At 46.8% G+C, this 17,075-nt stretch overlaps 1 protein-coding gene across 1 annotated transcript in view; it reads left to right on the forward strand.

Annotated features, from left to right (window-relative positions):
- The first annotated feature begins 3,890 nt into the window (after positions 1-3,890).
- LOC119962310 overlaps positions 3,891-17,075 on the forward strand; it is a 48,441-nt gene continuing 35,256 nt past the window's right edge. The window contains exons 1-2 of the mRNA XM_038790295.1: positions 3,891-3,966; positions 13,816-14,240. Of these exons, the coding sequence (XP_038646223.1) occupies positions 13,997-14,240 (244 nt within the window). The 5' untranslated portion in view covers positions 3,891-3,966; positions 13,816-13,996. The remainder of the gene's footprint in view (positions 3,967-13,815; positions 14,241-17,075) is intronic.

Consider the following 17,075-nt stretch of genomic DNA (forward strand, 5'->3'; position numbering starts at 1 on the left):
TTCCTACACTTTGCGTGGTCCACTGTGCTCTGTCTTTGTTCTGTGGTGGCAGCATGGAGTGCTCTTAAAGCTGCCTTTAGGTCAGAGCATTGCCTCTGCAATGCCTCTACCTGCTTTTCTGACTCTTCTCATATCAGGACTGCACTTTGCACATCTTGATAGGCTTTTTCATATTGGGTCTGGGAACTACTCAGATGGGCTAGACACGACTGATGTGCCCTCTTGGCATCATCCACCTCTCTAACCTTCTCTGCCAGCTTCCCTCTAGCTCGAGGTTTTCCCTTTCGATGTCCCTGACATCCACTTGACTCATTCTATTCCTCTCCTCCAACTCTGCTCGGAGCGTCCGAACGACCTCCTCAGTGCCTCGCAATTGTGCCAAACAGGACACAATTGCCATCGGCTTGCGTGCTTTACTAACATTTTTCTTATGAATTTGAGAGAGGTTCTCCCACCAAGTATGTCCTATACTCCCGGGACCTGTCTCCTCATTCATACAAAACTCATTCCAAAGGGGCCATCCTTTCCCTTTGAGATATTTTCGGAGTTCCAGCTCCCATACAGGACACTGGCCTACTCTGCTACTGCTGGTCGCTGCGACCACGAACTGTTCTGGATTCATGAGGCGTTCCATTGCCTGCATGGCCATTTCCTCTTTCTATCTTTAATTTGGAACAGGGGTGTTCAGGTAATGTTTTAAAATACGGGTACGGCTTTCGCTATGTTCCGATTATAAAACTCCCGACAGTTTGTCGCAACAAAAATCTCTCAGTTTAACCTTACAACCCTGTTAGTTACGCATGCAAAAACACACTTCCGAATTATCGTTATTGATTTGAACTCCTTGAACACTTGTGGTATTTCCTTTTTCCCAATTAGATTTCCAATTCAAATTTCTGGGTTCTCTCGGAGTGGGGGGGCCACTTCTAATCGAGTCCCGTCTGGATGTCGCCACTAAATGTTGCTCGTTTTGGGTGAGTGTGCTTAACACTCACTTGGCTCCGTTTCTCGTTCTAAGCTCTGGAGTCGCCAGGTGCCGTAAAGACACCGTCACAAGTATCAAGGTCAAATTCAAAGCAATAAAGCTCTACACCAATTAGTAAGTCCAAAACAATTAGCGTTTATTATAACACAATTATAATAACACTCACGCACACGCTAAAGATTAAACTTACTTCTACCACTAAACAACTAATACTTAGCTAAGAAGGAACTGCGAGATCAGGGAACAAGGCCTTTGTTCTGGTCTGGTCTGCAGGCTTCGGATCACTATCAGTCGGCAAGGGTGTAAGTAATCCCGGTTTCAGGTAGCGGTCGTCATTAGGCACTTACTCATTGGCGGCTGCTGCTCAACGGCTGATGTAGAAGACTGGGGTCTGGAGGTTGGAGTCGGAGGCCGGAAACAGGAGACTGAACCATGTGTGGGACCTTTCTTTTATAGGTCCCAGGGGGTCCGCGCCCCTTTGGGCGGGCTCCCTCACCTGCTGGGGATCGATTGGGCCTCTTCCCAATCGATATGGTTTGAACCCCCCAATCCTAGGGGGGATGCCTAAGAAGTCTTGATCGCTGGGGCGGTTCTGAGGACTTATTGTCCTGGGCTTCTCTCGCTCCACCGTGTCTGGTCTGCTATTGAATGTATCGATTGATACTTAATTTGTGTCCATTGTACCTGGGACTGGCCCGGTATCACCTCATTAATATGCTAACGGCTTTCCATTTACAACGCTGCCTGATCTCTGCAGCTGTCGGGAAACCGGTTTCTGCAAGTGTCTCAATGCATAATCGCTCTGCAAGCTGTTTGCTCTTTAACATGTCCGTTTTCCCTGCACTCTTTGCAGTCTTCCATTTTGTGTTCGTTAGTGGCCATCTTAGATGGCTACATTTGTCCGACAAGTTGACAATAGATTTCCCTGTATTGTTCTCTACTGTGGTACTGGGGGGGGGGGGGGGGGCTTGGTTGCTGCTGGTGGTGATGCCAAGTTTCTCAAGCTTCCTGTTCTTGGGGTGCGTATGGGCGGTGTAGCTCTTAATTGGAGACCCATTCCTGATGCGCCCCCTTAATTGGCTGAGCAAGGGAAAATTCACCGAGAAACCTTGCCATTCTCAAGATTGTGTTGCCAACCCAGATATAGTCCCAATTCATCAGAAACTAAGTCCACAAGTTTCCACCCAAAAGATGAGATTTTGTCAACAGTGTGACATTCTCGACATGTGAACCAGAACTGTGTACCACTTCCACTTTCTCTATTTCCCGTTTCCCACGTGACTACAACTAAAATTCTAAGGGAAGGCGGTGTGCATGGAAAACACATGTGATTCAGTGATGGAGGGTGGGGTTTCATTGGTGACAATGCAGCAGGTATGGGTGGGCTTTCAAGAACCTCTTGGTCAAACAGGGCAGCTCTGCATCACAGCTGCAACTTTCCTGCCCAACTACCCTGTTTTTTAAAAATTCTTTGTTGGGGTGTGGGAGTCACCAGCAAGGCCAGCATTTGTTTGTTGCCCATCACTGATTGCCCTTGAACTAAGCGACTTACTAGGTCATTACAGACAGAAGTTAATAGTTAACCCCATTCCTGTGGATCTGAAGTCACATGAAGGCCAGACCAGGTAAGGACAGCAGATTTCCTTTCCTGGAGAGTTATTAGTGAATCAAATGTTTTTTTTTCAAACAATCAAGGATAGTTTCATACTCACAATTACAAGACTAGCTCTCAATTCCAGATTTATTAAGTGAATTTCAATTCTGCCAGTTGCCGTGGTGGGGTTTTAACTCCTGTCCTCAGAGGATTAACTGGGCCTCTGGATTACTAGCCCAGTGACATTACTGCTATGCCACCATCTCCCCACATTGCTATTAACATAAGACTTGAGAGCACAAAGGTGGCGCAAGAGTTTTTTAAATTTAAATTTCATTGGTAAATATTTCACATTACATTAGCTTCACTTTATTGTTCAATCTTTATCAAATGTTCATGTTACTGTCCAGTGTTGTACCATGGTGCAACAGAAAAAGAAACCTCCAACCTATATCCAACAAAAATCCAGGGAGTTGGCCTCAGCAGTGTAGACAGCTGTCCAATTTTAACACTCGCGGCAGTTTTGTGAGGGCCACAAAGAATCCAGCAAGAGTTTGCAGAGTCAAACAGAAAGTAACTTTATTTATAACAATATTTACACAGCACCAGTAGTTGACTACTAGTTCTCTCTCTAGCCAGCACCACACTGGTCAGCTTTATTTATACAGCTGAAAAGTTTAAGATTGTCCCGTTCACCTCTTTGGGGGAGATATTCCCCAAGAGTCTTGGGATAATCAATTCTTCCCAAAGGATCCAGGAAGGTTATAATGCCTAAGAAGTCTCCGATTCTTTCTTCAACTTTCTTTGCCTGTTCCTTCTGGGCATTTCCCTTAGGCAGGTGCCTTTTACTATCGATCAGGTGGGGCTTTGGACAAAAGTACCCCAGAAACTGGGCGTAAGGGCTAAAAAAATCAGTACTCTGATGGGAGCCACCTCTTGTACGTCTTCCCTCTATATACTGCCACCAGAAAGCACAGCAACTACAGCCATGAGGCTGCTGAACAATCCTAATTAATAAATACTTTCTGTGTTCGCTAATGAAGTCTATGAAAGTGCATCCTAACATCCTTCTACTGAGAACTTTGGTTTGTTATCTCCAAAAATGGTAATGTGGAGTATCTGGGGCAACCTTTTGTGGTTTTTGACCAGAATGTAAGTGCGAAATAACAATAGTTTGTGGTAATCAGTTTCTCTGAAATTTAAGTTGTATTCCATTCAAAACTATTTAAGCTTGGGTAGAGACCAATATCCGGCTTTGCAATGCAAATGACGAAAACCACCTACAGAAGACAAGAAGCTGAACAAATTGCGAATGCAAAATTCATCAGTTGAATGAAAAGTAAGGTCCTGACGGGAAAATTTGGACAGAACATCAGAGGCGAATAAGGTAAGTTGTTTTGTTCATGCATTTAATTTTGTTAATAGATGTTCACTTACTAAGTATATACAACTTCATTTCTGATGCAATTAATAATCAGCAAATAATTCATTTTATGATCTAATTATTAAAAAGAATTCAAGATTAGACGACAAAGCTCGTTACATCCTCTGGATTGCATCTGATCAGCCTGAAGGACTAGTTCCAGTAACAATAATGAGGATAGAGCTGAAGTGAATTTACACAAATAAAACACAGCTGCTCCTGTCATACTTTGGGGGCACCACTTTAAAACTGTTTAAGTTTCGATTTCAGACTGTTTAAAATGACATATGTTGAAGTTCCATACTTACGCTGCATTATTCAATGTAGCATAAAGGAGCATAAGCTAAGGATTGCCTTAAATCCATGGACTTAATCATCGGTCTTTATTAAAGGTTGTTAATCAGTTATATATAGTTGATTCTTCTTGAATTGTCTCCTTTTCTGAAGCTGTTTGTCATTTTTTTCATGTTTTGTGGGTTGGTTTTTATTAATCCTTTAAACAAGTTTTTCTTTTCAGATATTTATACTGAAGATTGTCTAGTTGAATATATTTTGCATATGCTTACATTATTTCTTTAATACACCTCTTTCTTAATTAGAAAGCGGTATGTCAGTTTTACTGTCTAAACAAATTCATGTGAAATGCCTCCACAGCTCATATGACTTGGTGGGTGGCAGGGTGGCAGGGTGGCACAGTGGTTAGCACTGCTGCCTCACGGCATTGAGGACCCAGGTTCGATCCGGTCCCCTATCACTGTCTGTGTGGAGTTTGCACATTCTCCCTATGTCTGCATGGATCTCACCTCCACAACCCAAAGATGTGCAGGGTAGGTAGATTGGCTACGCTAAATTGCCTCTTAATTGGAAAAAAAAAGAATTGGGTGCTTTAAATTTATTTAAAAAAAGCTTAAATGACCTGTATTGGCGTGTTCATGATCGGTAATTTTTATACTTTTAATGCATTGAAGTGACTGTTTAACATTTTCTCTCCTGATATTTTAAACCTGGACCAAATAAACCACCTCAAGTGTTATTTTTTTTAAACATAAGTGGGTTGCCAGTCAATTTACATTGACCATTCGGCCCATTTAGTCTGCACCAATCCTCCGAAAGAGCACCAGGTCCACTAGCCTGCCAACTCCACCCTATCCTCATAACATAACCTGCACACCACTGGACTCTAAGGGACAATTTAGCATGGCCAATCCACCCAACATGCACACCTTGGGACACCCAACGGGTAATTTAGCATGGCCAATCCACCTAACCCGCTAATCTTGGGGCACTAAGTGGCAATTTAGCATAGCCGGTCCACCTAACCTGCACATTTTGGGACACTAAGGGGCAATTTAACATGGCCAATCCAGCTAACCTGCACACTTTTTGACACAAAGTGGCAATTTAGCATGGCCAATCCAGCTAACCAGCACAACTTTGGACACTAAAGATATGCTGGCCTTGGAAAAAGTCCAGAGGAGGTTCACAAGAATGATCCCTGGAATGAAGAGCTTATCGTATGAGGAACGGTTGAGAACTCTGGGTCGGTACTCGGAGTTTAGAAGGACGGGAGGGGATCTTATTGAAATTTATAGGATACTGCGAGGCCTGGGTAGGGTGGACGTTGAGAGAATGTTTCCACTTGAAGGAAAAATTAAAATCTCAGACTAAAGGGACGATCCTTTAAAGCAGGGTGGCACGGGAGCACAGTGGTTAGCACTATTGCTTCACTGCGGCAGGGTCCCAGGTTCAATTGCGGCTAGGGTTACTGTGTGTGCGGAGTCTGCATGTTCTCCCCGTGTCTACGTGGGTTTCCTCCGGGTGCTCCAGTTTCTTCCCAGAAGCCCCAAAAGACATGCTTGTTAGGTGAATTGGACATCCTGAATTCTCTCCCAGTGTACCCGAACAGGCGCCGGAGTGTGGCGACTAGGGGATTTTCAGAGTAACTTCATTGCAATGTTAATGCAAGCCTACATGTAACAATAATAAAGATTAGGAAAAATTTCTTCAGCCAGAGGGTGGTGAATCTGTGGAACTCTTTTTTAAAATACATTTATAGAACATAGAACAGTACAGCACAGAACAGGCACTTCGGCCCTCGATGTTGTGGCGAGCAATGATCACCCTACTCAAACCCACGTATCCACCCTATACCCGTAACCCAAACAACCCCCCCTTAACCTTACTTTTTAGGACACTACGGGCAATTTAGCATGGCCAATCCACCTAACCCGCACATCTTTGGACTGTGGGAGGAAACCGGAGCACCCGGAGGAAACCCATGCACACACGGGGAGGACGTGCAGACTCCACACAGACAGTGACCCAGCCGGGAATCGAACCTGGGACCCTGGAGCTGTGAAGCATTTATGCTAACCACCATGCTACCGTGCTGCCCCTAAGATTTAGAGTGCCCAATTCATTTTTTCCAATTAAGGGGCAATTTAGTCTGGCCAATCCATCTACCCTGCACATCTTTGGGTTGTGGGGGCGAAACCCACGCAAACATGGGGAGAATGTGCAAACTCCACAGAAAGTGACTCAGAGCCTGGATCGAACCTGGGACCTCTGCGCCGTGAGACAGCAGGGCTAACCCACTGCGCCACCGTGCTGCCCAAATCTGTGGAGCTCTTTGTTGCAGAAGGCTGTGGAGACCAAATCACTGAGTGTCTTTAAGACAGAGATAGATAGGCCGTTCATTAATAAGAGGATCAGGGGTTATGGGGAGAAGGCAGGTGAATGGGGGTGAGAAAAATATCAGCCATGTTTGAGTGGTGGAGCAGACTCGATGGGCCGAGTAGCCTAATTCTGCTCCTGTGTCTTATGATCTGAATTTAGCATGGCCAATCCACCTAACCCGTACATCTTTGGATTGAGGAAAAAACCGGGGCACCCAGAGGAAACCCATGCAGAAACGGGGAGAACATGCAAACTCCATTTAGACAGTCAGCCAAGGCAGAATCGAACTTGGGTCGCTGGCACTGTGAGGCAGCAGTGCTAACCATTGTGCTACCATGCCTCCCATCATGTTGGAATCCTCAAACGTATTCAGCTATCTTTTATAGATTTTGGAAATCTTAGAACGTGAATTCCTGTTACATTTTTGACTCATCTTCTGGATCTCCAGTTTTTTAGAATCAGCTTGCTGTTTGGCTAACATTCACGTAACAGCCCTGAAATCTTTCTGTTGGAGTGGATTCATAGAGGAATCCAGAGGGGGCAGCACGGTAGCAGAGTGGTTAGCACATTTGCTTCACAGCCCCAGGGTCCCAGGTTCGATTCCCGGTTTGGGTCACTGTCTGTGTGGAGTCTGCACGTTCGCCCCGTGTCTGCGTGGGTTTCCTCCGGGTGCTCCGGATTCTTCCCACAGTCCAAAGACATGCAGGTTAGGTGGATTTGCCATGCTAAATTGCCCTTAGTGTCCAAAAAGGTTAAGTGGGCTTACTGAGTTACGGGGATGAGGTAGAGAAGTGGGCTTGAGTAGGGTGCTCTTTGTAAGGGCCGGTGCAGACTCGATGGGCTGAATGGCCCCCTTCTGCACTGTAAATTCTATGATTCTAAGATTCTAGGAGAAACCAGTTGAGACTTTCAAATACGCAACAGGATATGGTCAAGGTTATGTCACTGGTGAAATACAAGTGGTCAGGTGTAATATGGATTTCTTTCTCCTTATTCTTGAATGTGAAATGTGAAGTTTCATGTTCTTGGTATCTCAGTGGTCCACTGGTTTATTACCGTTATGATACCTGTAGATTGGCATCTTGTTCATTGGGGTTGAGGAGGCCAAATGCTATTATTACAAAGGTTATTGTGGCTCGTGTGGTTCCACAGTAAACAGAAACCCGGTCCACAGCGACTTAAAGTTGGACACTCTTGCTCAATTGGCTGAAAAGTAAAAAGGACCTGAGCAATAGAGTCAGAGATTGGTTACAGCACAGAAGGACGGCATTCAGCCTGTCGTGCCTGTGTGCTGGCCCTTGAGGAGCAATTCACTGAGTGCCACCCCACTGCTTTTTCCTGTGGCCCGGCACATGTAACCTTTTCAGGTAATGATCCAATTCCTTTTCGAAAGCCTGAGCTGACACTGCCTCCACCACAGTCACAGTCAGTGCATTCCAGCTCCAAACCACTTGCTGCATTAAATTTCTTTCCTCAAGTCACCATTGCTTCTTTTTCCTATTACCTTAAATCTGTGCCGTCGCGTTTGATGATATCAAGTTCGATGGTTCAGTGGGACGTCTTGCCAGGAGCAGGAAGTGGCAAAGTTCATTCACAAATTAAGTGAGTGGTCAAAACTGGCTAATGTCGGCAAGTGTCTTTGTACTGTACAAAAATGGATTAGAGTATTCTTTGCTAGGAACTGTGGAAGGGCAGAGATATTTAGGAATCCAAGTAGAGAAATTGCTAAAAACTGGTGGACAGATACAAACAAAATGTAAAAGGCTATTGATATGTTGACTTAATCTCGAGAGCCTGAGGTTAAGGGGGAAATTCTCCGTTTGGGAGACTATGGGCTGGATTCTCCGATTTTGGGACTATGTCCGGAGCATGTGTCTAGTATTATGACCAAAATGTCGGCGGCGCCCCCGCAAGGCTGCTCCACCCAGTGGGAGGCTAGCAGCCGCTCTACATAAACCCCCCCCAGCTTTGCCTGCACATATGGACAGAGAATTGCCGGGACTGTGGCCACGTATGTGCATGGCGGCGATTTGCGGCGGTCATGCCATACAACACAGTGCCATCCGCACTTGGACCGGCCTGCTAGACAGTAAACGCCCCTCACCATGCCCGGACCGCCCCCCACTAGTCCTTGCTGAAGCCCTCCCGGCCAACGAAATGGCTCCCCCCGACTGTGGGGGCGCTGAACATAATCTGCAGCCATCACGCGAGGTTGACAAAACCTCAGACCATAAGTGATTCACACTATCGGGAAGTCGGCCCATCGGGGGCGGAGCATCGGGGGAGGGCCCACCGGTGACATCCTGAGGCCATCCCAACGGCATGCGGCGTACTCACCGATGACGCCATTTTGAAAGGGGAGAAGCATCCGAAAAACAATACCGCCCCCCCGATTTCAGCATCTAAAGGGATTCTCTGACCAATCGGCAAATGCGATTTTGGTGTCGGCTATCAGAGAATCCAGCCCATAGTTCTCCTCCCAGAGCTGAATTGCACCTGGGCGCAAATGAGGAAGTGATTTCCAATCCTTAGTCATGCAAATTTATGCATGGCAAGGTTTGCTACAGATTCATAGAATCACAGAAAAATACAGTGCAGAAAAGACCCTTCGGCCCATCGAGCTGCACCGCCTCATAAAAGGCACCTGATCTGCCAATCCCAATCCCATTTGCCAGCACTTGGCCACGAGCCTTGAATTTTAAGATGTGCCAAGTGCTCATCCAGGTACTTTTTAACAGATGTGAGGCAACCCGCTTCTATCACCCTCCCAGTGCTTTCCAGACCGTCACCACCACCTGGGTAAAAAAGGTTTCCCTCAAATTCCCCCTGAATCTCCCATCCCTCACCTGAACTTGTGTCCCTGGTAACCGGCCTTTCAACTAAGGGGAACTGCTGTTTCCTATCCACCCTGTCCATGCCCCTCATAATCTTGTACACCTCGATCAGGTCAAGCCCTCAGTCTTCTCTGCTCCAGCAAAAACAACCCAAGTCTATACAACCTCTCTTCATAACTTAAACATTCCAGGAGGCAACATCCTGGTGAAGTGCCCCTGCACCCCCTCCAGTGCAATCACATCCTTCCAATAATGTGGCGACCAGAACTGCACACAGTACTCCAGCTGTAGCCTCACCAATGTTTTATATAACTTCAACATGACTTCCTTGTTTTTGTAATCTATGCCACGATTGATAAAGGCAAGTGTACCATCTGTCTTTTTCACCACCCTGTTAACCTGCCATTCTGCCTTCAGAGATCTATTTACAAACACGCCACGGTCTCTTTGTTCCTCAGGACATCCCAGTATGGTGTCATTCATTGAATATTTCCTTGTCAAATTGCTCCTTCCAAAGTGTAACACCTCACACTTTTCAAGATTATATTTCTCCCATTTGACCATCCCTGTAATGATATGTAGACTGACATGAAAGTAAGGGGTATTCCATGTGGATATACCTTCTTTATAAGTCTTCCATGTCAAAGGCTTTGCTGAAATTCATGTAAACTACATCAACTGCACTACCCTCATCTGCACACTTAGTCACGTGCTCAAAAACTTCAATCAAATTTATTAGGTATGGCCTCCCTTTGACAGAGTCATGCTGACAATTCCTGATCAAACCTTGCCTTTCCAAGTGGAGATGGAGGGTGGGATTCTCCGTTGATGCCGAAATTGTGTTCGGCGATTGGGCGGAGAATGGACTCCAACGCCAAAATCAGGGTTGGTGTCGGTTTGACGCTGGTCAACCGTGCTCCCCCCCCCATCAAACTGGCGTCATCGTGATGTGCGGCATGCGTCGTTGCAACGGCATTGCTACATCACCGGCCGGCCCACCGACAATGCTCCGTCCCCGACGGACCGAGTTCCCAATGGCGGGGACCACGTGCGGTCACACAAATCGTGAACCCGGCGTGCCAGCTGCGGACTGTGTTCAGCGCCACCATTTGGCTGAGATCTGTGCCGCTGGCCGGGGGGCTTCTGCGAGGGCTGGGGTTACTGGTGGGGGGTGGCCAGGGGGTGGGCTGTGGGGTTGCGGATGGTTGGTTGGGCCACGCGCGGCCGGCACTATGTTGTACGCTGCGGCCACTGCAGGTCGTCAGTTGTGCGCATGCGTGGCCCGGAACCCAGCCATTCACCAGCAATTTTCAGCGCAGGGGGCAGGGGTTTCCGGAATCAGTGAGGGTTTCACACCCATTTATTGGTCGTAAAAGACCACATATACTCCGCTGGCGTTGGCACTTAGCCACTGAAACGGAGAATCCAGCCCAGAACCTCTCCTTCAGAATTTTCTCCATTAGTTCCTCCACCACTGATGTGAGACACACAGGCCTGTAGTTCCCTGGCTTATCCCCAAGCCTTTTATAAATAATGAGACCATATTCCCTGGGGAATCCCGCTATTGGGCTGCACTTTTGAACGGGGGTCCCAATAGAGAGATACTGCAGCTGCCCCCCCGCATCATAATTCAGCCCCCCCCCCCACGCATTGCAATTCAGCCCTCCACCCATGGATTTTCTGGGTCCCCCCCCCCCCCAGTACTGAAGTGACCCGACTCACCCTCCCCCGAGACCCTCTAAGTAAGGAGACCCCCACAGAAACCTCACAAAAAAGATACACCAACAAAGACCCCCTAAATAAGGAGACCCCCTACAGACTCCCCACAAAGGTGACCCCTGTCAGGAAGCCCCCCCCCCCCCCCCCCCCCCAGAAAAGAGACCACTGTCAGGAAGCCCCCCCAGAAGAGAGAAGCCTGTCTGGAAGCTAGAGAGCAGCCCAGACAGAGGCAGGTAAAAAAATTACTGCTTTAATACTCATCTGGGCCGTACACCTGCTGGCTCAGACACAGGAAGCACCACCTGTCAATTCCTGGAAAGAGAAAGCCAGTAAGCTGTGTTTAAACCTCTCAGACCTTTGAACTACAAGCCAGTATGCATTTATTGATTTTACTAGGCTGTGATTGACAGCTTCCACACCCAGATCTCTATCAGCATTGCTCCATTCATTTCTCTTCATGGCTGAGAAACTTTAACCGCTACGTTTATAAACATCAAACTTTAACTTACAGCTCCTGGATCACTTCAAACAGAGTTAAGTGCTGTCAAGTTTCAGCTGACCGCTTCAATATCACTCAAGTGTGAAAGGAGGTGTTGGGAAATTCTGTTTAAAGTGCTGCCAATCAAAGCTTGATGTTTATAAACATTGGCCCTCTGATTGAATTTGGGGGAAACTACCTTAAAGAGTTACGCCCCTTGGCCCACCACGAGGTCCACCAAGTCAGGGTCATGCTTGTCAAGACCTGTAGTGATTTTTGCCCACATGATTCCCGGCCCACCGGACCGGAGAATCACGCGGGCCCAGAGGATATGGTGCCCGACCCGCTAAGTGGTTGTAAATGTGTCTTAATAATCCATTTGCATCCTCCAGGTGGCGCGGGCTTAAACCTGGATCCCGAAGCCAGCAAGGGGGCTCGGCGATCCCATTTTCTTCACAACCTCGGATTCTCCGCCTCATTGGGAACTCCGCTACTGGTGACGCAAAGCAGAGAATTTTGCCTATGTCCCAGCTATACAAAGCTCTGTTAGACCCTCAACTACATGATAACTATGTACAATAATACAGACCGTAAAAATGAAGGTCCTCCCCAGATTTCTGTTTGTTTTTCAGTCCTCCCTATATTTATCCCGAGGGCCCTTTTTAAACGGTTGAACAAGCTTATTTTGGGCTTTGTGTGGGTGGGTAAAACCCTGGAAGTGAAGAAAGTGTTGCTGGAACGTGGTCGAGGGAAGGATGGGTTGGCACTGCCGAACTTTAGCAACTATTACTGGACGGCAAATATAGCCATGATTAGGAAGTGGAGGTGGGGGTGATGTGGGAGCGAGTGGAGGCAGCATCATGCAAGTTCACAAGTCTGGGGGCATTGATAACGGCACCTCTGCCGTTCTCGCCAGCCCGGTACTCCACAAGCCAGGTGGTAGTGGCGGCCCTGAGAGTCTGGGAGCAGTGGAGGAAACATATGAGAGTGTAGGGGGCTTCAGTCTGGGCCCTGATTTGCAATAACCATCGGTTTGTACCGGGAAGGCTGGATCGAGTGTTTCGAAGATGGCAGGGAGCAGGGACTGAGAGGATGGGCGATCTAGTCATAGATGGGAGCTTCTCTTGTTTGAAGGATTTAGAGGAGAAATTTGAACTGGCAACAGGAAATGGATTCAGGTATCTGCAGGTACGGGATTTTTTGCAAAGGCAGGTTTTGACCTTTCCGCTCTTACCGCCACGGGGGATACAGCACAGGGTAGTTTCCAGAATGGGGGTGGGAGAGGGGAATGTATCGGGTATCTACAAAGAGCTTATGGAGTTCGGAGGAAATGCAGATAGAGGAGCTAAAGAGCAAGTGGGAAGATGAGCTGGGGGAGAGATAGAGGTGGGTCTGTGGGCAGATGCTTTAAGCAGATTTAACCATCCTCATCGTGTGCCAGGCTTAGCCTGATACAATTTAAGGTAGTTCACCAGGCACACATGACAGTGGCCCGGATGAGCAAGATTTTGGGGTAGAGGACAGATATGCGAGGTGTATGGGAAGCCCAGCAAACCATGTCCATATGTTTTGGGCATGCCCGAAGCTTAGATGGTTTTGGCAGGGTTTTGCTAAGGCTATGTCAACGGTGTTAAAATCAAGGGTGGTGCCAAGTCCAGAGGTGCCGATCTTTGGAGTGTCGGAAGATCCGGGAGTCCAAGGGGCAAGACAGGCTGACGTCTTGGCCTTTGCTTCCCTGGTAGCCCGGAGATGGATATTGCTAGCGTGGAGGGACTCAAAGCCCCCAAAATCAGAGACCTGGGTTGGCGACATGGCTGGGTTTCTCAGTCTTGAGAAAATCAAGTTCGCCCCAAGAGTGTTAACGCGAGGGTTCGTCCGGAGGTGGCAGCCATTTATCAACTTCTTCGGGGAAAATTAACTGTCAGCAGAGGCAATATCTAAAAGGGGGGGGAAGTTAGGCTATTTTCTGTTAAGTGTAGGAGGGACTTGTTCGGGATGGAAATGATGTAAGTACTACGTTTTTTTTGGATTCGCTTTCTTTTCTGTTGTTGTTATTGTTATTATTATAAAATTACAAATACTTTAATAAAATGCCTTGTCTTTCAGGTTTTAGGTCTTCAACTCGCTCGGGGGAGCAGTGACCTCTCTGATCTGCAATGAATGTACGGCTGTGACATCACAATATTCCCCTCATACCAATCTTGAACCATCCTCCAATGTAAAAGACTTAAATGACCCATCTTCAGGATCTGATCCCACTCCAAGAAGTGAGTGGAAACTAAGTGGAATGCAGACCCCACAAATTGTGGTTGAAAACTCTTGTGAAAAGCAGCAAAGTTCACAAGGAAAATTAAAGAATTCCACAGAAAAAGACACAAAAGATATAAATTTTTCCAAATCATGTGGCCCTTATACGGAAAATCAAACTTCAACTTTAAAAATGAATCACCAACCGTACCACAGAAAAGCAAGGGTTTCAAAGTCGTGTCCTCCTTCACTGAGAATTGAAGATACTGAACAGCTTCTAAAAGGTATATCGATATTCAGAGTAGATTTAACAGTCTCCCGATGAAAGTGCACTGCAGGGATAACCAGCCTGCTGGTATTTCTAAGGCTCAGTTTACACCATGCTGTTACAGTCCATTTGGACATAAATGTCCAATTAAGTAGTGCTGATGCTAATTGCACTTTCCAGCGCAGGGTGATATTTTAATGGTGGTGGTTTAACAGAAATTCGATCAATTACTTGGGTGAAAGGTATGTGAGAAGAACAATGCAATTTATTTTTGGCAGACAGCAATTCCTTGATCATATTGTAGCCTGTATAACTAAATAACTTTACTCTCACAGACCAAATTGATTAGTGTAATTAAATGCATATTTCCCTCATGCACATCATGGCATTGTAATCGGGCAATTCTGCCACATCCAAATCAATAAGCATATCAACGGCAAATCAATAAATATCAACATAGAAGATTTAATGCATTTATCAATACAGCTTGATGTGACAAGAACTCACTTTGGATTGCATTACAGCAATGCTTTATTCTGTGCACATCTAATGAATACATATACAATTTAAGGAGACAATCAGCCTTTACACAGCTGGCAAGCCCTGAATTAAACATTCCAAAAATATTTACAGTTCTAAGCAAGAGTGACAATTAGCATTAGGCATTGTATAAGACTGTTAAATGATCATCCTGTTTGAATCTTCATGTGCAAAGGATATTCCTATAGTCAATGATATCCATGTAATATTTTTAAAAATATTTTTATTAAGGTATTTGAAAATCTTTAGAAAAATAACATAGACGATAACATCAACATGGTATAATAAACATTTCCCACCATCTCAATCTTCACACACCCCAACCATAAAACAACAATCCGCCCACCACCCCTCCCTTGGAATACTGCATCTGCTGACATTTTAATTTTCCCCGAGAAAGTCGACGAACGGCTGCCACCTCCGGGTGAACCCGACCATTGAACCTCTTAAGGCAAACTTTATTTTTCGAGACTGAGAAACCCAGCCATGTCACTAACCCAGGTCTCTACACTCGGGGGCTTCAAGTCCCTCCACATTAATAAGATCCATCTCCGGGCTACCAGGGAGGCAAAATCCAAGACATCAGCCTCTTTCGCCCCAGCTCTTCCGACACTCCAAAGGTCGCTACCTCCGGACTCGGCAACACCCGTGTTTTTAGCGCCGTGGACATTGCCTTAGCAAAACCCTGCCAAAACCCTCCAAGCTTCGGGCATGCCCAAAACATGTGGATATGACTTGCTGGGCTTCCTGCACACCTCGCACACCTATCCTCTACCCCGAAAAACCTGCTCATCCTAGCCCGCTGTCATGTGTGCCAGGTGGACTACCTTAAATTGTATCAGGCTGAGCCTGGCACATGATGAGGAGGTATTAACCCTGCTTAGGGCATCCACCCATAGCCTCTATCTCTCTTCCTAATTTGTCCTCCCATTTGCCCTTAAGCTCCTCGCCTCCGAAAGCTCCTGGTAAATATCTGAAACCTTCCCTTCTCTCACCCAGGTACTGGAGACTACTCTATCCTGTATCCCCCGTGGCGGCAGCAGCAGAAAGGCCGGCACCTGTTTTCTCAGGAAGTCTCGCACTTGCAAATACCTAAAACCATTCCCTGCTGGCAATTCAAATTTATCCTCCAAGGCTGGGAAAGCTCCCATCTATAAATAGATCCCCCATCCTTCTAATTCCTGCCCTTTGCCAACTCCGGAACCCACCATCTAGCCTACCTGGTACAAACCGATGATTATTATAAATCGGGGTCCAAACCCATGCTCCCTCCACTCTCATATCTCCTCCATTGCCCCCACATTCTCAGAGCTGCCACCACCACCGGACTTGTGGAGTATTGGGCTGGCGAGAACGGAAGAGGTGCCATTATCAGCTCTCCCGAACTGGTGTAATATTAGTCGACATGAATAACCATGTTGGTCTTTGGTGGGATACTGTTTACTTGATGTTGTGGGGGGGGGGCATATGTTGGGCATGACTTTTATTGTAAGGTAGCAGGGATTGCTCAACTAATGTCTTCAGGGAGCAGCTACTACAGAGCTTTGGCTCGATGCAATCTTTGGAGCCTTCCCATTTCCACTCCTATCTCTACATATCGGGCAGGATTCTCCATCCTAGGTTGCCCAAAGATAGGTAAGTGCAGTGAAATCACGCGCTTGCGTGATTGGAGTGCACTTAGTGCTTGGAATGCACTTACCTCTCTTTCCTGTAGTCAATGTTTGCAAACATTGGGGTTCCACCACTTAGGCACTGAACTGTGAAGGGAGATTAATGAATCAAAGCTACAGACGGTTTGTTGAAGCTGTCAGTCACAGACCAGTATGAGAAAGCTATGAATGGCTTGTAGCTATCGGATCTGTGGGAACTAAATGCAGGTCCCAGCTGTTCTACTGTTACAGTTGTAATTCCTCTCACTGCCCCTGTCTGCACTGCTTTTTAGATTCCAGACAGGGATCTCTTTTCTAGGGGGGTCACTTTAGGCAGAGGGTCCCTGTGGGGTGGTTCCCCCTATTACAGGGGTCCCTGTGGGGTTCTCCTTATGACAGGTATCTCTGTGGGTGGTCTCCCTATTACAGGGGTCCCAGGGAGTCACCCTTGTACTTGGGTGTGGGGGTGGGGGTGCTGCTGTGCATTGCAGGGGAGGGAGGGCTCTGGGCTGATTTGTGGTGCAGGGGTGGATGGGTTCAGGGCCAATTTGCAGTGAGCGGAGAATAGTGACCCGATTCGGGATTCCCTGGGAATCCCTCGTATTCCACGCCATGTATAAATTTGCATGCCGTGGAGAGGAATTGCTTACCGGTTTGCGCTC

This window comes from Scyliorhinus canicula, chromosome 2, assembly GCF_902713615.1.
Source record: "Scyliorhinus canicula chromosome 2, sScyCan1.1, whole genome shotgun sequence".
Taxonomy (NCBI): Eukaryota; Metazoa; Chordata; class Chondrichthyes; order Carcharhiniformes; family Scyliorhinidae; genus Scyliorhinus; species Scyliorhinus canicula.